The sequence below is a fragment of the Anabrus simplex genome, chromosome 1 (assembly GCF_040414725.1).
Source record: "Anabrus simplex isolate iqAnaSimp1 chromosome 1, ASM4041472v1, whole genome shotgun sequence".
Classification (NCBI taxonomy): Eukaryota; Metazoa; Arthropoda; class Insecta; order Orthoptera; family Tettigoniidae; genus Anabrus; species Anabrus simplex.
This window is the reverse complement of record NC_090265.1, coordinates 570738533-570754503: the sequence shown is the minus strand read 5'-3', so window position 1 is coordinate 570754503 and position 15971 is coordinate 570738533. Positions and strand designations below refer to the sequence as shown.

The following is a 15971-nucleotide window of genomic DNA, read 5'->3' as shown; positions in this document are numbered from 1 at the left end:
TCTGAATTAAGGTACGGCCGCAGCGTTTGCCTGGTGTGAAAATGGGAAACCACGGAATACCATCTTCAGGACTGCCGACAGTGGGATTCGAATCCACTATCTCCCGGATGCAAGCTCAGAGCTGCGCACCCCTAAACACACGGCCAACTCTCCCGGTCGTACTGAGTGTAACACCCTGCCTGATTATTGGCGGGAAGTAGCTGGGGAGTTATATAACTTTCTTCTTTAGCATGTCATTCCTCTGGTTCATACATTTTCTGATACTACTGGTACGTAACACACTGATTCATCATAGCATTCGAGCTATGCAATCCCTACTCCGAGGTACTGATTGGAATGTGCAGTGTGCATATTTAATGGAATAATGGTGGAGGAGTGTTCACGGCTGTCTGCGGCCTGGTCATTCCAGCTCTGGAACTTTGGACTGTTAGATCAGCACGGTAGTACTGTTCGTTTGAAGTGAGAAAAGGTGCGGTTTTTCATTTGATCGAGTATTTTATATGATAACATTATCTTTAATCGCCACATTTCTACTGACGTTTTTGTAATGACCTATGTTGACTTCAGTTAGGAAAACCACAAAGAAAGTCTTTCTGAGAATCCCGTAGCGAAGCACGGGTACATCAGCTAGGATTCCTATAAACTGCTGAACACACATGCATTATTCAAAAAAAGTTGTCCATCTCCGTTGTGTAACAGGTGGAGCCATTAGGTGCTGTCCTTGGAGGTCGGTGTTCAATTCCCGTTACTGCCGGATATTTAAGATTGGCAGAAGTATTTGTATGGTGAGATGGCCTTGCTTTGCATTGAGGGGGCTGTTGTGTTGTTAGAAAGGTACATGCTGCTAACCTCCATTGGATATATGCCTGAAAAGAGTTGTACCACCTTGGAAAGAAGACGTTAATTTACATTTACATCGCTAAGGGCCAGTTTCATCAATTACTGTTGTGTATATATGTGTATGTTGGGTATTCAGCCCGAAGGCTGGCTTGATCCTCCACAGCTATGCCAACAGCTGTTATAGATGGCCTAGGCATCACTGAAGAGGCGTACTAGGGAAATGATGAGTGAGATAGTTTCCCGTTGCTTTCCTCACCGAGCCAGAAGTTGCTCGCATATCAGTCTGCCAAGCCCACTGAGATGCACGCACCAACTGACCCTATGAGTGATATTTTCATATCATTCATAACAGGGACTGGCTGCATAAGGAATGGTATTACTAGCATCACACATACCTCAGTCACTTTCATAGTGTCAATCTTGTTAAGATTTTAACGTAGCATTATGGAAATCACGTTTCACGGAACATTACAACAAGCTCGTTAACTGACGTGGCGTTAACGTCAACGATCAAGTCAGCAGTGTGTAGCATTTACATTATATTTCGTTCTCCTGAGCGGTGCCGATCATAATGTTATTCATTTGTCCACCTTTTTCCTGTACTCTTTTTTGCGCGGAGTAAGAGTTTCCATTTGAAACTGAACTTACTTGGTGATAGACTACGCACAGCAGAAAGTCATAATCTAATGTGACGGGAAAAGGTCTTCGGGGCAGTAATTTTACTTCACTAGAGAAAAAGATTGCCAATCTACTTTTGAAAATATGTGGTAGCGTTATGGAATGGTACATCTCCAACGGGAAAAGAAATGCGTGGAATGAGTTAGTAAATGAATTCAAAAGTCACTTGAATGTGACCACGCGATCAGCAAAACGAATAAAATACCTGTACGAAAACCTAAGAAAGAAGTGCAAAAAGAAAAAAATATATATTTGAAGAACGAGTTGGAGTGGTCCTAGACCGGAGGTGGTATTTATTCCAGCATTTAAATAGATGACTTCGAAGATTATTGCTATGTAGGGACGAAGTTGAGCCTCTTCGTAATGACGCCGACTATGATACAGAATATCACGGCAAGCCACCATTCTTTATTTTACATGAGGCATTAGAAATGTCGTTATATGAAATGATCCTTCGGTTTTAAAGCATTCTTGTTACTGTTTGAGATATCTCTTTCGTACTATCATTCGGAGTTTTTTTAGCTGAAGGCTACATGTTATGATCCCCCTGCTTTTGAATTTATATTTAAATACAGAATTTAATATTTATTACATGTTAATAAATTAAAGGAATATCATCCATGTACTTACTTCTCTTCTACAATTTATAACATTGGGTTTTATTTTGGATTGTAATAAAAATGTGGCCGCTGAACAAGTCACTAAAAATAAATAAATAAATAAATAAATAAATAAATAAATAAATAAATAAATAAATAAATAAATAAATAAATTAAATACCTCCCGAAATGATCTGGATGACCCCGTTGTATGATATCTCAGTGTTATCAGCAATTGCCGCATTGGAGACAAAGATGAATTTCTTCCTGTAGGGTACTCTAAACTCTCTTTTATCTCTTCAAGTGCCTACTTTTCTCACGACAGACTTTGATAACCTATAGGCGTATCACTCTGCAATATACTTTCCTATGAGGTAAAGTATTTGCGTAAAACTTCTTGTCTCTCAGCATTGGGAAAACAGTCTTATATATAGAACAACCGAGCACGAAATACAAAACACAAACTCTCTTCCAAGCATTTTCATTTTAACACGAAGTTACTCTTTTTTGCGCAGAATAAGATGCCCTATTTGCAATTCTAATTGTAATTGAGCCTACTTGATGTTAGGACGAGATTAGTAAATTAGATTACACTCAGAAGAAAATTATAATGGAAGGTGACGGAGAAAAACATTTCGGGACAGTAAGTTTACTTGACTGGAGAAAAAGATTGTTAATTTACTTTTGAAATGTGGGTGCGTTATGGAATGTAAAAAGACAGATCGTGCATCTCTAAAGGGAAAAGAAAAGGCGTGGAATGAGTTAGCAAATTAATTCATTAGCTACTTAAATGGAACCACGCAGTCACCAAAACAAGTAAAATAAATGTAGCTCAAAAGAAAATATTATTTGCAGGACAAGTTGTTGTGATGATGATGATGATGATGCTTGTTGTTTCAAGGGGCCTAACATCGAAGGTCATCGGCCCGGACAAGTTGTACCGAAGGTGCTACATTTATTCCAGCATCTATAGGCTACATGGCTTCGAAGATTATTGCACTAATCGGCGACCAAGTTGAGCCTCTTCGTAATGACGACGACTATGCTACAGAATATCACGCCAAGCCACCAAAATTTCTTTAGCGTGATATATTAATGTTATACCTATATGAAATTATGCTTTGGTTTTAAACTATTCTTGTTACTGTGTGAGATACCTCTTTCGGGTTACCATTCAGAAGTTTTTAAGCTGAATTTTATTAACTGGACTCACCATTAATAATTAAAGTAGCACAGTCATATTAGAAATTAGGCCTACCAGGTTATACGATGTGTAGGCTATCATTTCGTTATGATTTCTTTGAATGTATATTTCACTCAATGTTTCTTACATATGAATAAGTTAATGCAATATTAGTTCAAGTACCTATCTCTCTTCAACAATTTACAATACTAGTATCTCCGGTAACGATCTGAATGGCCCCATTGCATAATATCTCAGTGCAATCAGCAATTTGCTGCACTGAAAACAGGAGTGAATGTCGTCTTCTAGGGTATTCTAACCTCTCTTCTGTCTCTTCGAGCACTTTCCACGCGATAGGTTTAGATAACCTATACCGTTCCAAAAATTGCATTTCTGTTAGTTCAAGTGTGTGACTTCTTCCCCGTGAAACTTCCTGCCTCTCATCATGTTGAAGGTAATCTAAATAGAACACCTGAGCACCAAACACAAAATCTCTTCAAGCCATTTTTATTTCAACACGACGTTAAGCAGCTTAACGGGACGAAAGTGCTACGTTAAATTAAGAGAGTTTAACGACGCGTTTGCGTTAACGAAGGTTGATGAAACGCCATTATGTTAACAATCCCGTCAAAGCAGTTTAATGTGACGTTAAATGCTTAATGGAGTTTGATGAAACTGGCCCTAAAAGTAATATCATATAACACGATGGTGATGTCACAATTAAAGTTTGGACCAGGCAAATTGTGAAGAATGTCTGAATTTGATGGCTACGAAGCTCTTCGGAACCCTTAAAGATGCCGAACGCAGTCTTCGGAGAAACGTCGAGACCATCATATGTTCCTAAACCAAGGCCTACAAGCCCGGAAAATATAAGCATTCTTGATAACACCGGTCGTGAAAGCCTCAACTGCCATAGGCCTATAAAGCAAGTTGTGCCTGTGACAATTGTGGATATGGGAATTTTTGGTAGCTACACTATACTCAATTATAATATATTATAACCTTTCAATGGTCTTGAGGTTAAGAGCGAAGGAGCCATTGAAAGTTATAGATAAATAGATCAACAAGAAGCAGTGCATAAGTACACAATCAGCCGGAATACGTCCAGTTTATACGTCCAACTACGTACGAAACCCGAAACAACTCGCTCATCAAATGGAATTTTACGGAATGAAATCAGGAAAATCATAAGCTCAGAACCCCATGGTATTCGGAGGATTGAATTAAGAACATGAGTTGGGATACAAATAGAGACCAGTAGATGGAAGATCTCATATCAACAGCTGTGAAGGAGAAATCTCATATGTAACATTCAGGTCCAGTAACGTCGCACTGCGGAGGCCATGGAACAGTTTGGGGCAATGCAAGTTCTACCATCAAGAAGGCGTATGCGGAGTGACGGATCGTATGCATTCGAGAAAATAAATGAATCACTGAATATGTTTCTTTGTACAGTTCCGTGAATGAAGAGAGTGACTGTGTTAGGCAAAGTTCCTCAAATGTCAAAAACTTATGTAACGGAGATTACGACATAGCAGTTTTAGCGTGAATCATAAAATGCGAACCAAGTATTATTGTGATGTTATTAAAATGGGATTTTGTTTTATGACAATGTATGAAGAAAAACAACATAGAAGGTTAATTTTGAGAATGGCTCTGATACATACGGAAGGAATTGAGGAGATTATAAGAGTTTTAAGATATCCTAAGGTTTAAAAGAATTCAATAACCAATTATACAGCGCCGATATACGAAGGCGAGTTTAGTAAAGGAAATTTTGAATTTCAAAACTCTGTTTAGCACTATCTAATACAGTTTGTACAAGTTTCAGGGTGGAAGAACAATAAGACTGGTTACTGTTATGATAAAGGATATAGCCAAGACGGAGATGTGTGCCTAAACCGAAACTAGGATCCTGATGGATGCGAAATCTACAGGGATGGCCACAATTACATTAAAACAGATGTCCATAACTGCCCAACCTGAAGGATGGGATGAACAACAGAGACTTCGAACGTTAAGTACCCAAACTTGTCTTCCCTTATTCTATTTTGTAGAAGCTTATAGTAGTTAGATTTGCCATCATAATGGCGATTTGAAAGAATACGGCTTGAGTAACCTAACGTGTTTGTCATTATGTATCTGCGTGAAGTGTTGAACCGATCATTGGTAGGAGTGGAATTCGGTATATCGTCGGTGTCAAGTAGTAGAGGTATACAGGCATGATTATATTTCATCTAATTTCCTAATACTGTCTGAATAATCGTGAGAATTCATTTTGCGATGAGATAATATCGAGTGCTGTGTAGATAAGTTCAGTGAGTGATTGTACGTAATTTATGTCAATGTCGAGATCCTCTTAGAATAACTTGTACCTCAGAATAATTTAATGAAGTGCGTACATGCTGTAAGTGATATGATGTTTTATGTGCATATAGTTGAGTTTCTTCGATACCTGTGCTTGTATGTTTGAATAGTGATGTAGACATGGTGTACATTTTTGATGAGATATGGTAAATATTAGGGTTATCGAATGTGTTATGATAAAATAGTGTGTTTATTATAAGAATGAGGTTTGTTGTAATTGATGTTACGGTAACGTGATAAATCATCGAGAAGGTCAATGAACCTAGGGTAGTAATATTATGTGAGATGTTCATCGTGTGATTTTAAAGATTTTGAATAGGCAAGCGGAATAATATGATGCTAGTGTTTTCAAAGGTATACAGGAGAGATTAAATGTTGAGCATGTAGAGATCGCCAAAATACGAATTTACAGCACAGCATAGAAGTAAAACGGATGTATTATCGGATGAATTGTTAGGATCTTCGGTAAATGACATATCTAATAATAAACTAAGTTGTTTAAGACGTTAATCTCACCTGATGAAGTGCGCTGGCATTCAAGGTAATTCCTTGCTGTAGTTATTTGGCAGTAGTGTTATTTTTAGGAAACACTGGAGGAGAGCAGATGCAGTACAGACCTTCCGATATTATCGTTTCATTGAACATGCCAGTAGTTAGATGTTGTTGATTTTCAGACACGGTGAAGCTGAATGTTCCCGATGAGTGTGACAGCACCATGATTGTTAATGTATTGAATTTATTTGTGTCCTTGGATGATTGACAGATAATTATATTTTCCTCTTGCAATGTTAGGGAGACTAACCGTCAGGATATTCAAGTTGTTTATTAGATAGCTAGACATTTAAATGATTTAACAGATAGAACTGGGGAAGGCAAACTATGGGCGAATATTGACTCAGATGAATGAACAAAGTGAATGATTTAACGATTGGCAGATTTTCAGAACTGTTAATAACTTCATTACGTGTGGAAATATTTCAGATATTGTGATGAATTATTTAAGAGTTTTAATTTAACGTCAGATAATATTTCTTTTTAATTTGTTTGCGGAACCAACAAAGATTGAATAAGATGTGTGTTACATGTCATGTTGTCAATTCGATGATCATTATTATATATTTTCTTCATGATTACCTAATTAAATGGAATATCCTTCCAAACTTTTATTGCGACCTTTCATTTTAAAATTATAATTTAAGAGCCTTTACATAGTTAGGTAGGACGTAGAAATTACTCTGTTTGAGCTGATGTTGGAAGAGATTTGACCGGTACTCGCCGAATGACCATGCCCGTGAGTGGAGTTTCTTGCGAACCATTGATACTAGCCGAGGTTTAATTGAAGAAATCATGTCATTTCGAACCACCCACATCCACGAACGGTCACAATATTAACAATACATTTCAAGTTTTTGTTATTTTATAGGATAGTTTCTTAACGTTAACGAATACTTCTTTCAATACTCTCCCACGAGTCAGTTGTTGAAAACGGCCGCGCAGAGAGCAGTTGAAAGCAGTCCAGCGAGGTAATTCATTTACCATTATCAGACTTTGAGTTAATTTAACCGTTTACTGGAAGATTGTAAATCATTATATATATTTCATAGGTTTTTATTTTATTTTTCATGGAGTCCAGGTAACACAGTGCTTTAAGACGTTAGTCATTATACATGTACTTGGAAACTAGGGGAATTGAACTCCACCGTCGTCGGATTTATGAATTGTTTCATTTAGTTTTAGCGTCAGAAGTATTCCAGAATAAAATCTTTCTCAATTCCTACAGAAGTTTTGTACCCAGTTCACTATCTAATATATCGCCCCCCTGTACCCATAAGGCACCGATTTCATTACAGTTGATGTGTCTGGATGGTACACTAATCATTTTCTCTTGCCCGTATTAAGGTCTATAAATATCAGCACCAGGGCACTGTTTGTTAAAGGGCCGGGCTGAGTCGCTCAGATAGTTGAAGCGCTGGTCTTCCGACCCCAACTTGGCACGTTCGATCTTGGCTCAGTCCGGGGTATTTGAAGGTGCTCAAATACGTCAGCCTCGTGTCAGTGGATTTACTGGCACGTAAAAGAACACCTGCAGGACTAAATTCCGGTACCTCGTCGTCTCCGAAAACCGTAAAAGTAGTTAGTGGGACGTAAAGCAAATAACATTATTATTATTTGTTTGTTAAAGGAGGTAAAAGAAAGATCCACGTTGAAGTTCAAAGGTAAAGTAAGACCAATTGAAGAATTAATACCTACATACTGTACCAGGAAATGATTGTGGGGCCAGAGCATGGGAAGGATCTCAGGTAGTGTTCGGTTTCTTATTGGAGCAGGTACAGAGATGGATAGTATCGCAGGGCGAATAATATATGGTAAATCTTTTTGATAGAATTTATTAAAAGATATTCACAGAAAATCACCCTGCAATTGGAATTTCAAACTCAAATTTCCAGCCAATATTTTCCAAAAAGTGTAAAATAAAAGATCGATGTTATCTTCTGAGACGTCTACTTGTTTAGGAATGTCTAAAATAAATATCACTCTTCTGTAGACAATATACACCCTACAGTTCATCTAATATGAATTCAAATACAAAAAATACCACTTTGCACCTTGAATTTCATCAAGTCCATCACTTATGGTGCTGACCTACAGTCTTTCTAATATTTTGAACATAAAATGAACACACACTGTCATGAATAAGGTGATAGTTTAAATGAAAATGTCTCTACAGTTCATTTAGATTAAAAAATGAAATAAAGCAGTGCACTTCCAACCCTAAAGTTTACCTATGCGAAATTAATTCAATTTATGAATGATTCTAAAAAGGAATTTACAGTTCAAAAGCAAGATATGAACCTTTCTTGAATTATTATAAATTATGAGCTGATATTCACACGAAGCACTTGTTGGAGCACTGTAATTAACTAAGTGCTTTGTTAAAGTCAATCAGTAGGATTACTCACTCAGAATATGATAAGACCACATGGAATTTGCTTACACGTGTTGGTGTGGTGTTGTACTGCGGCTCGGTGCCCGGAACATTCCGCAGCTTGCAGCCAGGGCTCGAACTTAGCACCGGCGACGTTCAGTGAAGATACCACGTTAATCTCCCTCGTCGACGTCCCTCGATTGGTACCATAACTGAAGAAGCCACGTAAATCCCACGTTGGAAGCGACGTTCGATGCAGCAGAATCTCACAGCACTTTGCCAAGATTTCCGTTGTTTTTTGAGGTAATGTCGGAACACGGAAAGTTCAATTGGCACTATAGAGCTCTCAAATATCACTAGTATTAATATTATACAACGACACAAGTTGTAATGCACAGTTCTATTCTCATACTAGTCTTACGGTGTTGAATGTGTGATTTATAATTCACAGTCCATGCTACCGTATGATTTTGTTTGCTATTTGTTTTACGTCGCACCGACACAGATAGGTCTTTGGCGACGATGGGATAGGAAAGGCCTAGGAAGTGGAAGGAAGCGGCCGTGGCCTTAAGTAAGCTACAGCCCCGGCATTTGCCTGGTGCGGAAATGGGAAACCACGGAAAACCATCTTCAGGGCTGCCGACAGTGGGGCTCGAACCCACTATCTCCCGATTACTGGATACTGGCCGCACATAAGCGACTGCAGCTATCGAGCTCGGTCGTATGATTTGTAAGTCACGTTTATGAATAAGGACTTACAATCGTTTTCACTACGGAAAACACAGTTTTTATATACACACAGTTTTTGGAATTAGGATTTAACACTTTCACAGTTCATACTTGTCACTAATGATGTCTGAGGTTCGACCGTGGAATAATAATCACAGTCCATAAGCACTTGAAAAATGTTATTAACAACAGTCTCTGAAATAATACTGTTCACAGATTAATACGATTTTATGGCTGGATTTACAACATACGAGTCTGTACTACTTAATATTGTCATAAAAAGTTCTTAATGTTCACTGAGTTTCTCGTAGTAGCGATCGAAAGATCGAGAAAATGCACACAGAAAATCGTCTATTCTAGCCCTGTTATTGGACGAACGTCTAGTGAAATAATGTCTCATACAGTTCACAATAGTAATATTGTAGGAGAAATACGTCTCAGAATAATTGAAATGGTCTTAAATTAGGATTTTTGTTCACCACACGCAATGACTTAGAATATTATCACAGTTCAATGATACGGTTCGGAGTTACGTGAAATTGGTAAAGCTCACAATGTCGTATACTGATAACTGAAATACTTGACACTTTAGTTCACTATTCCTTTTATAACTTTTACTTAGCTAACACACTTCTAAGTATTATCTAACGACGATTTAGTCGGAGAAGCTTTTTAGAATATTTCCTTCGTCGCGGTGCGGCGGAAACTTTACTAGCGACGTCTTCGTATTATTATTTCAACGTGTTCGAGTGCGACCACTACTATGTCCTCTCGAATCGCGACGGAGCGTACTGTCTTTCATAAATGCAGAACACACTTACGGCACACTGGCCATAACCTTGGTTCACTGACCTATTTATACCGGTCTGCGAGCAGCGCTCGGAATCAGGTGATGCAGGGGTGATAATTCCTTCCAAAATTTAACTTATTATATTTCGGACACCACTGGATGGACTGATCTCAAATTTGCAGAGTTTCACTTCCAGAATATTGGCTACAATTCAGCGTTGGTCTCATGTTAAATGGTCCAGGCGTTAAAAAGTTCATAAAATAATTTTCGAGAGAATTCTAAAGGGGAGGGAAGCTACAGGCAGCGGTGACGTCACTTGACCTTGCTTGACTTGCGCTCTCCCTCACGCAGTGCAGTGAGAACGAGAACATTCTCTCACACAGCTGTTCATGCATCGGAACTTAACTGTACCCTCATAAATAAAATTTATAACTCGTATGTGCCAGGGCCTATGCCTTCCTGGTACAATACATACATACATACATACATACATACATACATACATACATACATACATACATACATACATACATACATACATACATACATACATACATACTGTGCCCTTTCCACTTGCATAATGGGTGCAATACACACATGCATACAGAAAGATAGAAAGAAAGAAAGGAAGAAAGGAAGGAAGGAAGGAAGGAAGGAAGGAAGGAAGGAAGGAAGGAAGGAAGGAAGGAAGTGCGGTTGTCGCGGGGTTAAATTACAAGTGTCCGGCTCCAGGGCTGAAAGGTTAGCATAATGGCCTTTGGTCCAGGGGCTCCGGGGTTCGATTCCCGGCAGGTTCGAGAATTTTAACTTCCATTAGTTAATTCATCTGGCTCGGGGCTGGTTGTTTGTGCCGTTTTAGCATTATAATTCAGTTGGGTAGGGCCACGTCGTCACAGACGCGCAGTCGGCTATACGGTGTCAAGAGGAAAGAATTGCACCAGGCCTCTCCGGAGTCCACACGCCATTTTTATTATTACAACGACTGTTTCGTCATTGCCTTTGAACATCAGCACCTTCAGAATTTACTGCTCATATTTACAGTATGTTATTTACTTTCTCGTTAGCAAGATAATAATATAACAAAATGTTTCTTTACCTTCAGGTGTTCACAGGTACGTGCGTATTCCTCGGTTATACGATCATAGCGGCTATGGAGTACCTTGGCGAACTTGGACAGAAGTGCATTTGCTGTATGAAGACAGCTCTGAACCCGACTGGATGCAGTACCGTGGGCGATGGGGAAATCCTCGATCTAGATGTCACCCACTAGCTAACACCATCTGTGAAATCTTCGATGGTCCAACTGGCATTCCCATGAAGAAGCATCACTTTCAATGTGCCAACACATCTTGAGGTTAGTTGATTATCTATATGCCAATCCAGAAGAAATAATATTATTTTCACCTAAAATAGTCTATAGTTTGAAAATCGCACTCGGGCTGGTATATATATTTCGTGTCAGAGTGTTAAGAAACTTAAAAATATAAATAAGGTATTATATACAAATAAAACAGAATACATTTTATTTCACAAAACATGTTTCACACAATGTCTGCCCAGAAATTGGCAACAGAAATTCCCTCTTCAGTGGCTTGAATCAAGTCTTGAAGTGTACAACGAACAGGGCAGGACTGACAGTCATACAGGTGTTGGGTAGTTTGTTGCTCCCCACAATCGCAGAAGTCTGACTGATCTTTCAGATAACCCCATTTTTTAAGGTTATCCTTGGATTTACCTACTCCACTCCTCAAACGATTAAGTGCCTTCCAGGTTGTCCATTCCAAATGATGACCAGGGGGTGGAGATTCAGAAGGCACCATCCAATCAGAAAGATGCTCCATTTTTGCTCGCCACATATCACAACGTGCTGTTCTTGCTGGTTTATCCAGAGCCTTGGAGACATTGAGGAAACTTTTCCTGGACTTCAGTCTTCTGGGTGGAGGTCGATGTCCAAATAACGGGTGGTTGCTTGTGAGATCCACCTTCGACCTCTCTTGCCTTGCAAACACTTCTCGCCGAATGTCTGGAGGAGAAATACCAGCCAAGCAGTAGAGTTTGTCAGTGGGAGTAGGTTTCAGACACCCAGTTACTATTCTACATGTTTCATTAAGGGCTGCATCCACCCGCTTCGTATGGGCTGACCTAAACCATACAGGACACGCATACTCAGCTGCAGAAAAACTCAGAGCAAGAGCTGAGGTTCTTAACAAAGTTGGATGGGCTCCCCATTTGCTTGAGCCAAGTTTACGGAGGATGTTATTTCGGGCTGAGACTTTCTGTCCAGAATTAACACAGTGTTTCTTGTATGTTAAGGTCCGGTCTTTCAACACTTCTGGAATGGAAGAATTAGCCGGTAGATATGTGCACTCTCTACCGTTTCCAGGGAGTACCGTCAGTCACAGTCTGTTTAATCAAAATTAACTCGGGCTGGTGAATGTTACAAAAACATTAAAGTTTTGAAATCAAGTGAATTTCCAGACAACACTTGAGTGTTCAGTATCTCATTGTAAAGAGAAAGGATCAGTATACCTAGCAACTGACTTCGGTATGACGTTATCGGGCTATGCAATAGCGCCGCCATCTTGAGATACTAATATCGCCTTGCCGCGCAGCTAAACGTTTGTGTATCTTGGGACTTCAGCGTGGAAGCACGTGGTGTAAAGTATGGTTTGATTCGCCTCAGTGACTTCTAAAAGTATATGGTAAAAGAAAATCCAATAGTGAACTCTTGAGAAAATATTTGACAACAATTTCTAAATTTAGGAGCTGTTGTAAAAAATGTCCATTGGGGGCGTTCAGTCTCGTTTTGATGCCACAACCCAGTGTCCATAGCTCTTCGTGCCTAGAGCTTCACGGTCAGTCCTCTCGCCGCGCCAGTTATAGATGGCAGTGAGTGGAGTTTGACACTACATGAAACATGGCTGCGTATTTTAAGTTCCATGTTCTAAGGGGAATGTGATTTCCTTCTTATTATTGGTGTAATAACAATAAAACAAAAGCGTTAATATTTATTTTTTTGTTCTAATCTCACGTACAACAGAAGATGCGGTTTTGGTTTATTCTTCTTCTTATTATTAAAGTACATCATATGCTTAAATATATCAAATACTAGCTTTTATCCTTTATAACATTACACTATGATTGCACTTATTGGATAAAGACATTTGGAATAGAGTTAAAAAATCTACATTCAGAGAGTGAGCGGGCAAATGTTTTAATTCCTCTCCCGGAAGGGGAGGGGTGGGCCACATAGAAAGTAACGCCTTCTCTCTGTCCAGAATACATTCGGACATAGTCATATGGTCGCGAAGCACTGCAATGCTTTTCCTCTTAACTCTGTTAACTTGCTACTGTTGAGTTATATGCCCGGAACTTTCACGCTTGCACTTTTATATGTTCTGGTGGCATTTGAGCTTTCCATAGATGCTGTAACAATTCCCTCTACGCTGTCTATTTGAAGTCTTTCACCGGTAACTTTGATTCGGCTTATTTGTAACATTGGTATTTGAAAATTATCTACTGTACAGTGCACTGCTCGGTGCTGGTTATGTCGTGGATGTTGTTTGTTACTGGACAAATGTGTTTTAGTTGTGCTATATTTGTTACCTCACAATACACAGCTTTGAGCTTGCATCCGGAAGATAGTGGGTTTCGAGCACCACTGTCGGCAGCTCTGAAGATGGTTTTCCGTGGTTCCCCATTTTCACACAAGGCTGTACCTTAATTAAGGACACGGCCGCTTGCTTCCCATTGTTAGGCGTTTCCTATCCCATCGTTGTCGTAAGACCTAACTGTGTCGGTGCGACGTAAATCAAATTATAAAAGAAATTAAATAATCACAATATACACTATTTGGTATGAATGTAAATAATATAACCTTTCCAATTTCCGAATGGTCTCTTTTTTAGATTTAAAACCTCAGTTGCTTAAAAGTAAAAATACAGTTTCAGTTTTGTAAGACGGTTATATTTTAGGCTAAGTAGGGTTCTTTTCCTGACGCTGAACACTGAACCATCTTTAAAAAAATTTAGGGTAGAAATGTATTGTGGATTTGTCTATTGTTGTGGTATCTATGGCAATATAATTCCGTTAAGAGTATGACAGTTCCTGTGATAATTCCACATCCTAGAAGAAAGAAAAACGGAGATACAGGATTCAGAGAAATAGCTTCTAAGGGTGAGGGCTCTGCTTCAGGCAATCGAGCGTCGAAGTATTTGGTGGCGAGGTACTGGAGTATCCCTGTCTCCATCATCCTCTGTAACCTGAAATGTAGTACAACATGAAAATTGTTATAACATTTCACAAATCAATGTTGCAGGGGGACATATAACTAAGGGGATGGTGGAGATGGTGGTGGTTATTGTTTTAAAGGCGCATTTAGACGGGCAACAATAAAGTCCGGCAATCTTGGGAAATATGTAGGCCTATTCTTAAACTTGCCTCAATACTTCCCGGCAACAGATTTTGCGGAAATACTGGTCACAAAATATTGCGGAAACTTGCTCGGAAATGTAGAGCAACTGAATGGATGGGCAACAAGGTATTTAGACGAGCAAGATATTATCACTATGTTGCCCGACGGTTCGCAGCATGGATATCACAGTTGCAGCAGCTTCGTATACGGTATAATAATTCACAAAAATAATTACCAACCGACGGAAATGAGGGAAAAGGCGTTTGTGGATACAGGACTTTGGAATATGAATTTGTGTCGTGAAATAAGACTTAACAATGAGCTGTTTGAAAACTTTACTACATTGTTATAGAGACCAAACGCCAGGTGTTTGTAGAGAAACCGGGAACTCTCTTGTTGATCACCTCCACTGCACTTTTCCTCTTGGCCGACTTTTTTTTCGCTTCTACCACATGTCCTTAAACTTTTACATTTCAAACTTATTTGCGATTTCAGACGATTTGCAATTTTTTTTAAAATTTCGGTCTCTGTACTTATTGGATGATATGTTCCATAGTTCAGTATATAACTGCATAGCATTGATGAAGTCGATTAATTTCTCTTTACTCCAAGACATTTTGAACTGAAAACCTCAAAACAGAATACCGCTCTCACGTATATAGCGTCTGCAGTCTCACACTTTAAAAAATAGTGTTATTCGTTCGGGGCGTCGATCCATGTGGATCTTTTGCCTCTACGGGCACCATATTGTATGAACCTGTGTCTAATTGGAATGACGGTAGTGTGAAATGTTGTGTGTGAGGAAAGGAATATTAAGGAATAGAATTAAGTAACTTAATAGATATATATTTACCAGATATTGTAATAGGACTTGAATCATGGCTGAGAAATGATATAATGGATGCAGAAATTTTCTCACGGCACTGGAGTGTGTATCGTAGAGATAGGATAGGGAAGGTGGAAGGGGGAGTTTTCATTCTGGTGAAAGAAGAATTTGTAAGCTACGAAAAAGTTAAAGATGAGACACATGAAATTCTAGGTGTAAGGCTCATTTCTAAAAATAATAGGCAACTTGATATATTTGGAGTGTACAGATCGGGAAAGGGTAGCACTGATGCGGATTCGGAATTATTTGATAGGATAGTCAGCTATGTGGGAAACGACATGGAAAGAAATGTGATTGTAGCGGGAGATCTGAATTTGCCAGATGTCAATTGGGAAGGAAATGCGAACGACAGGAAGCATGACCAACAAATGGCAAATAAGTTAATATGGGAAGGACAGCTGATTCAGAAAGTGATGGAACCAACCAGAGGGAAAAATATTTTGGATGTGGTGCTGATAAAACCAGATGAGCTCTATAGGGAAACTGAAGTAATAGATGGTATTAGTAATCATGAAGCTGTTTTTGTGGTAGTTAAAAATAAATGTGATAGAAAGGAAGG

At 39.0% G+C, this 15971-nt stretch overlaps 1 protein-coding gene across 1 annotated transcript in view; it reads left to right on the top strand.

Annotated features, from left to right (window-relative positions):
- LOC136879586 (uncharacterized) overlaps positions 1-11465 on the top strand; it is a gene marked incomplete at its 5' end in the record, with an annotated part of 63396 nt that extends 51931 nt beyond the window's left edge. Inside the window, one exon of the mRNA XM_068228766.1 lies at positions 11215-11465. Within this exon, the coding sequence (XP_068084867.1) occupies positions 11215-11465 (251 nt within the window). The remainder of the gene's footprint in view (positions 1-11214) is intronic.
- Positions 11466-15971: the final 4506 nt, after the last annotated feature.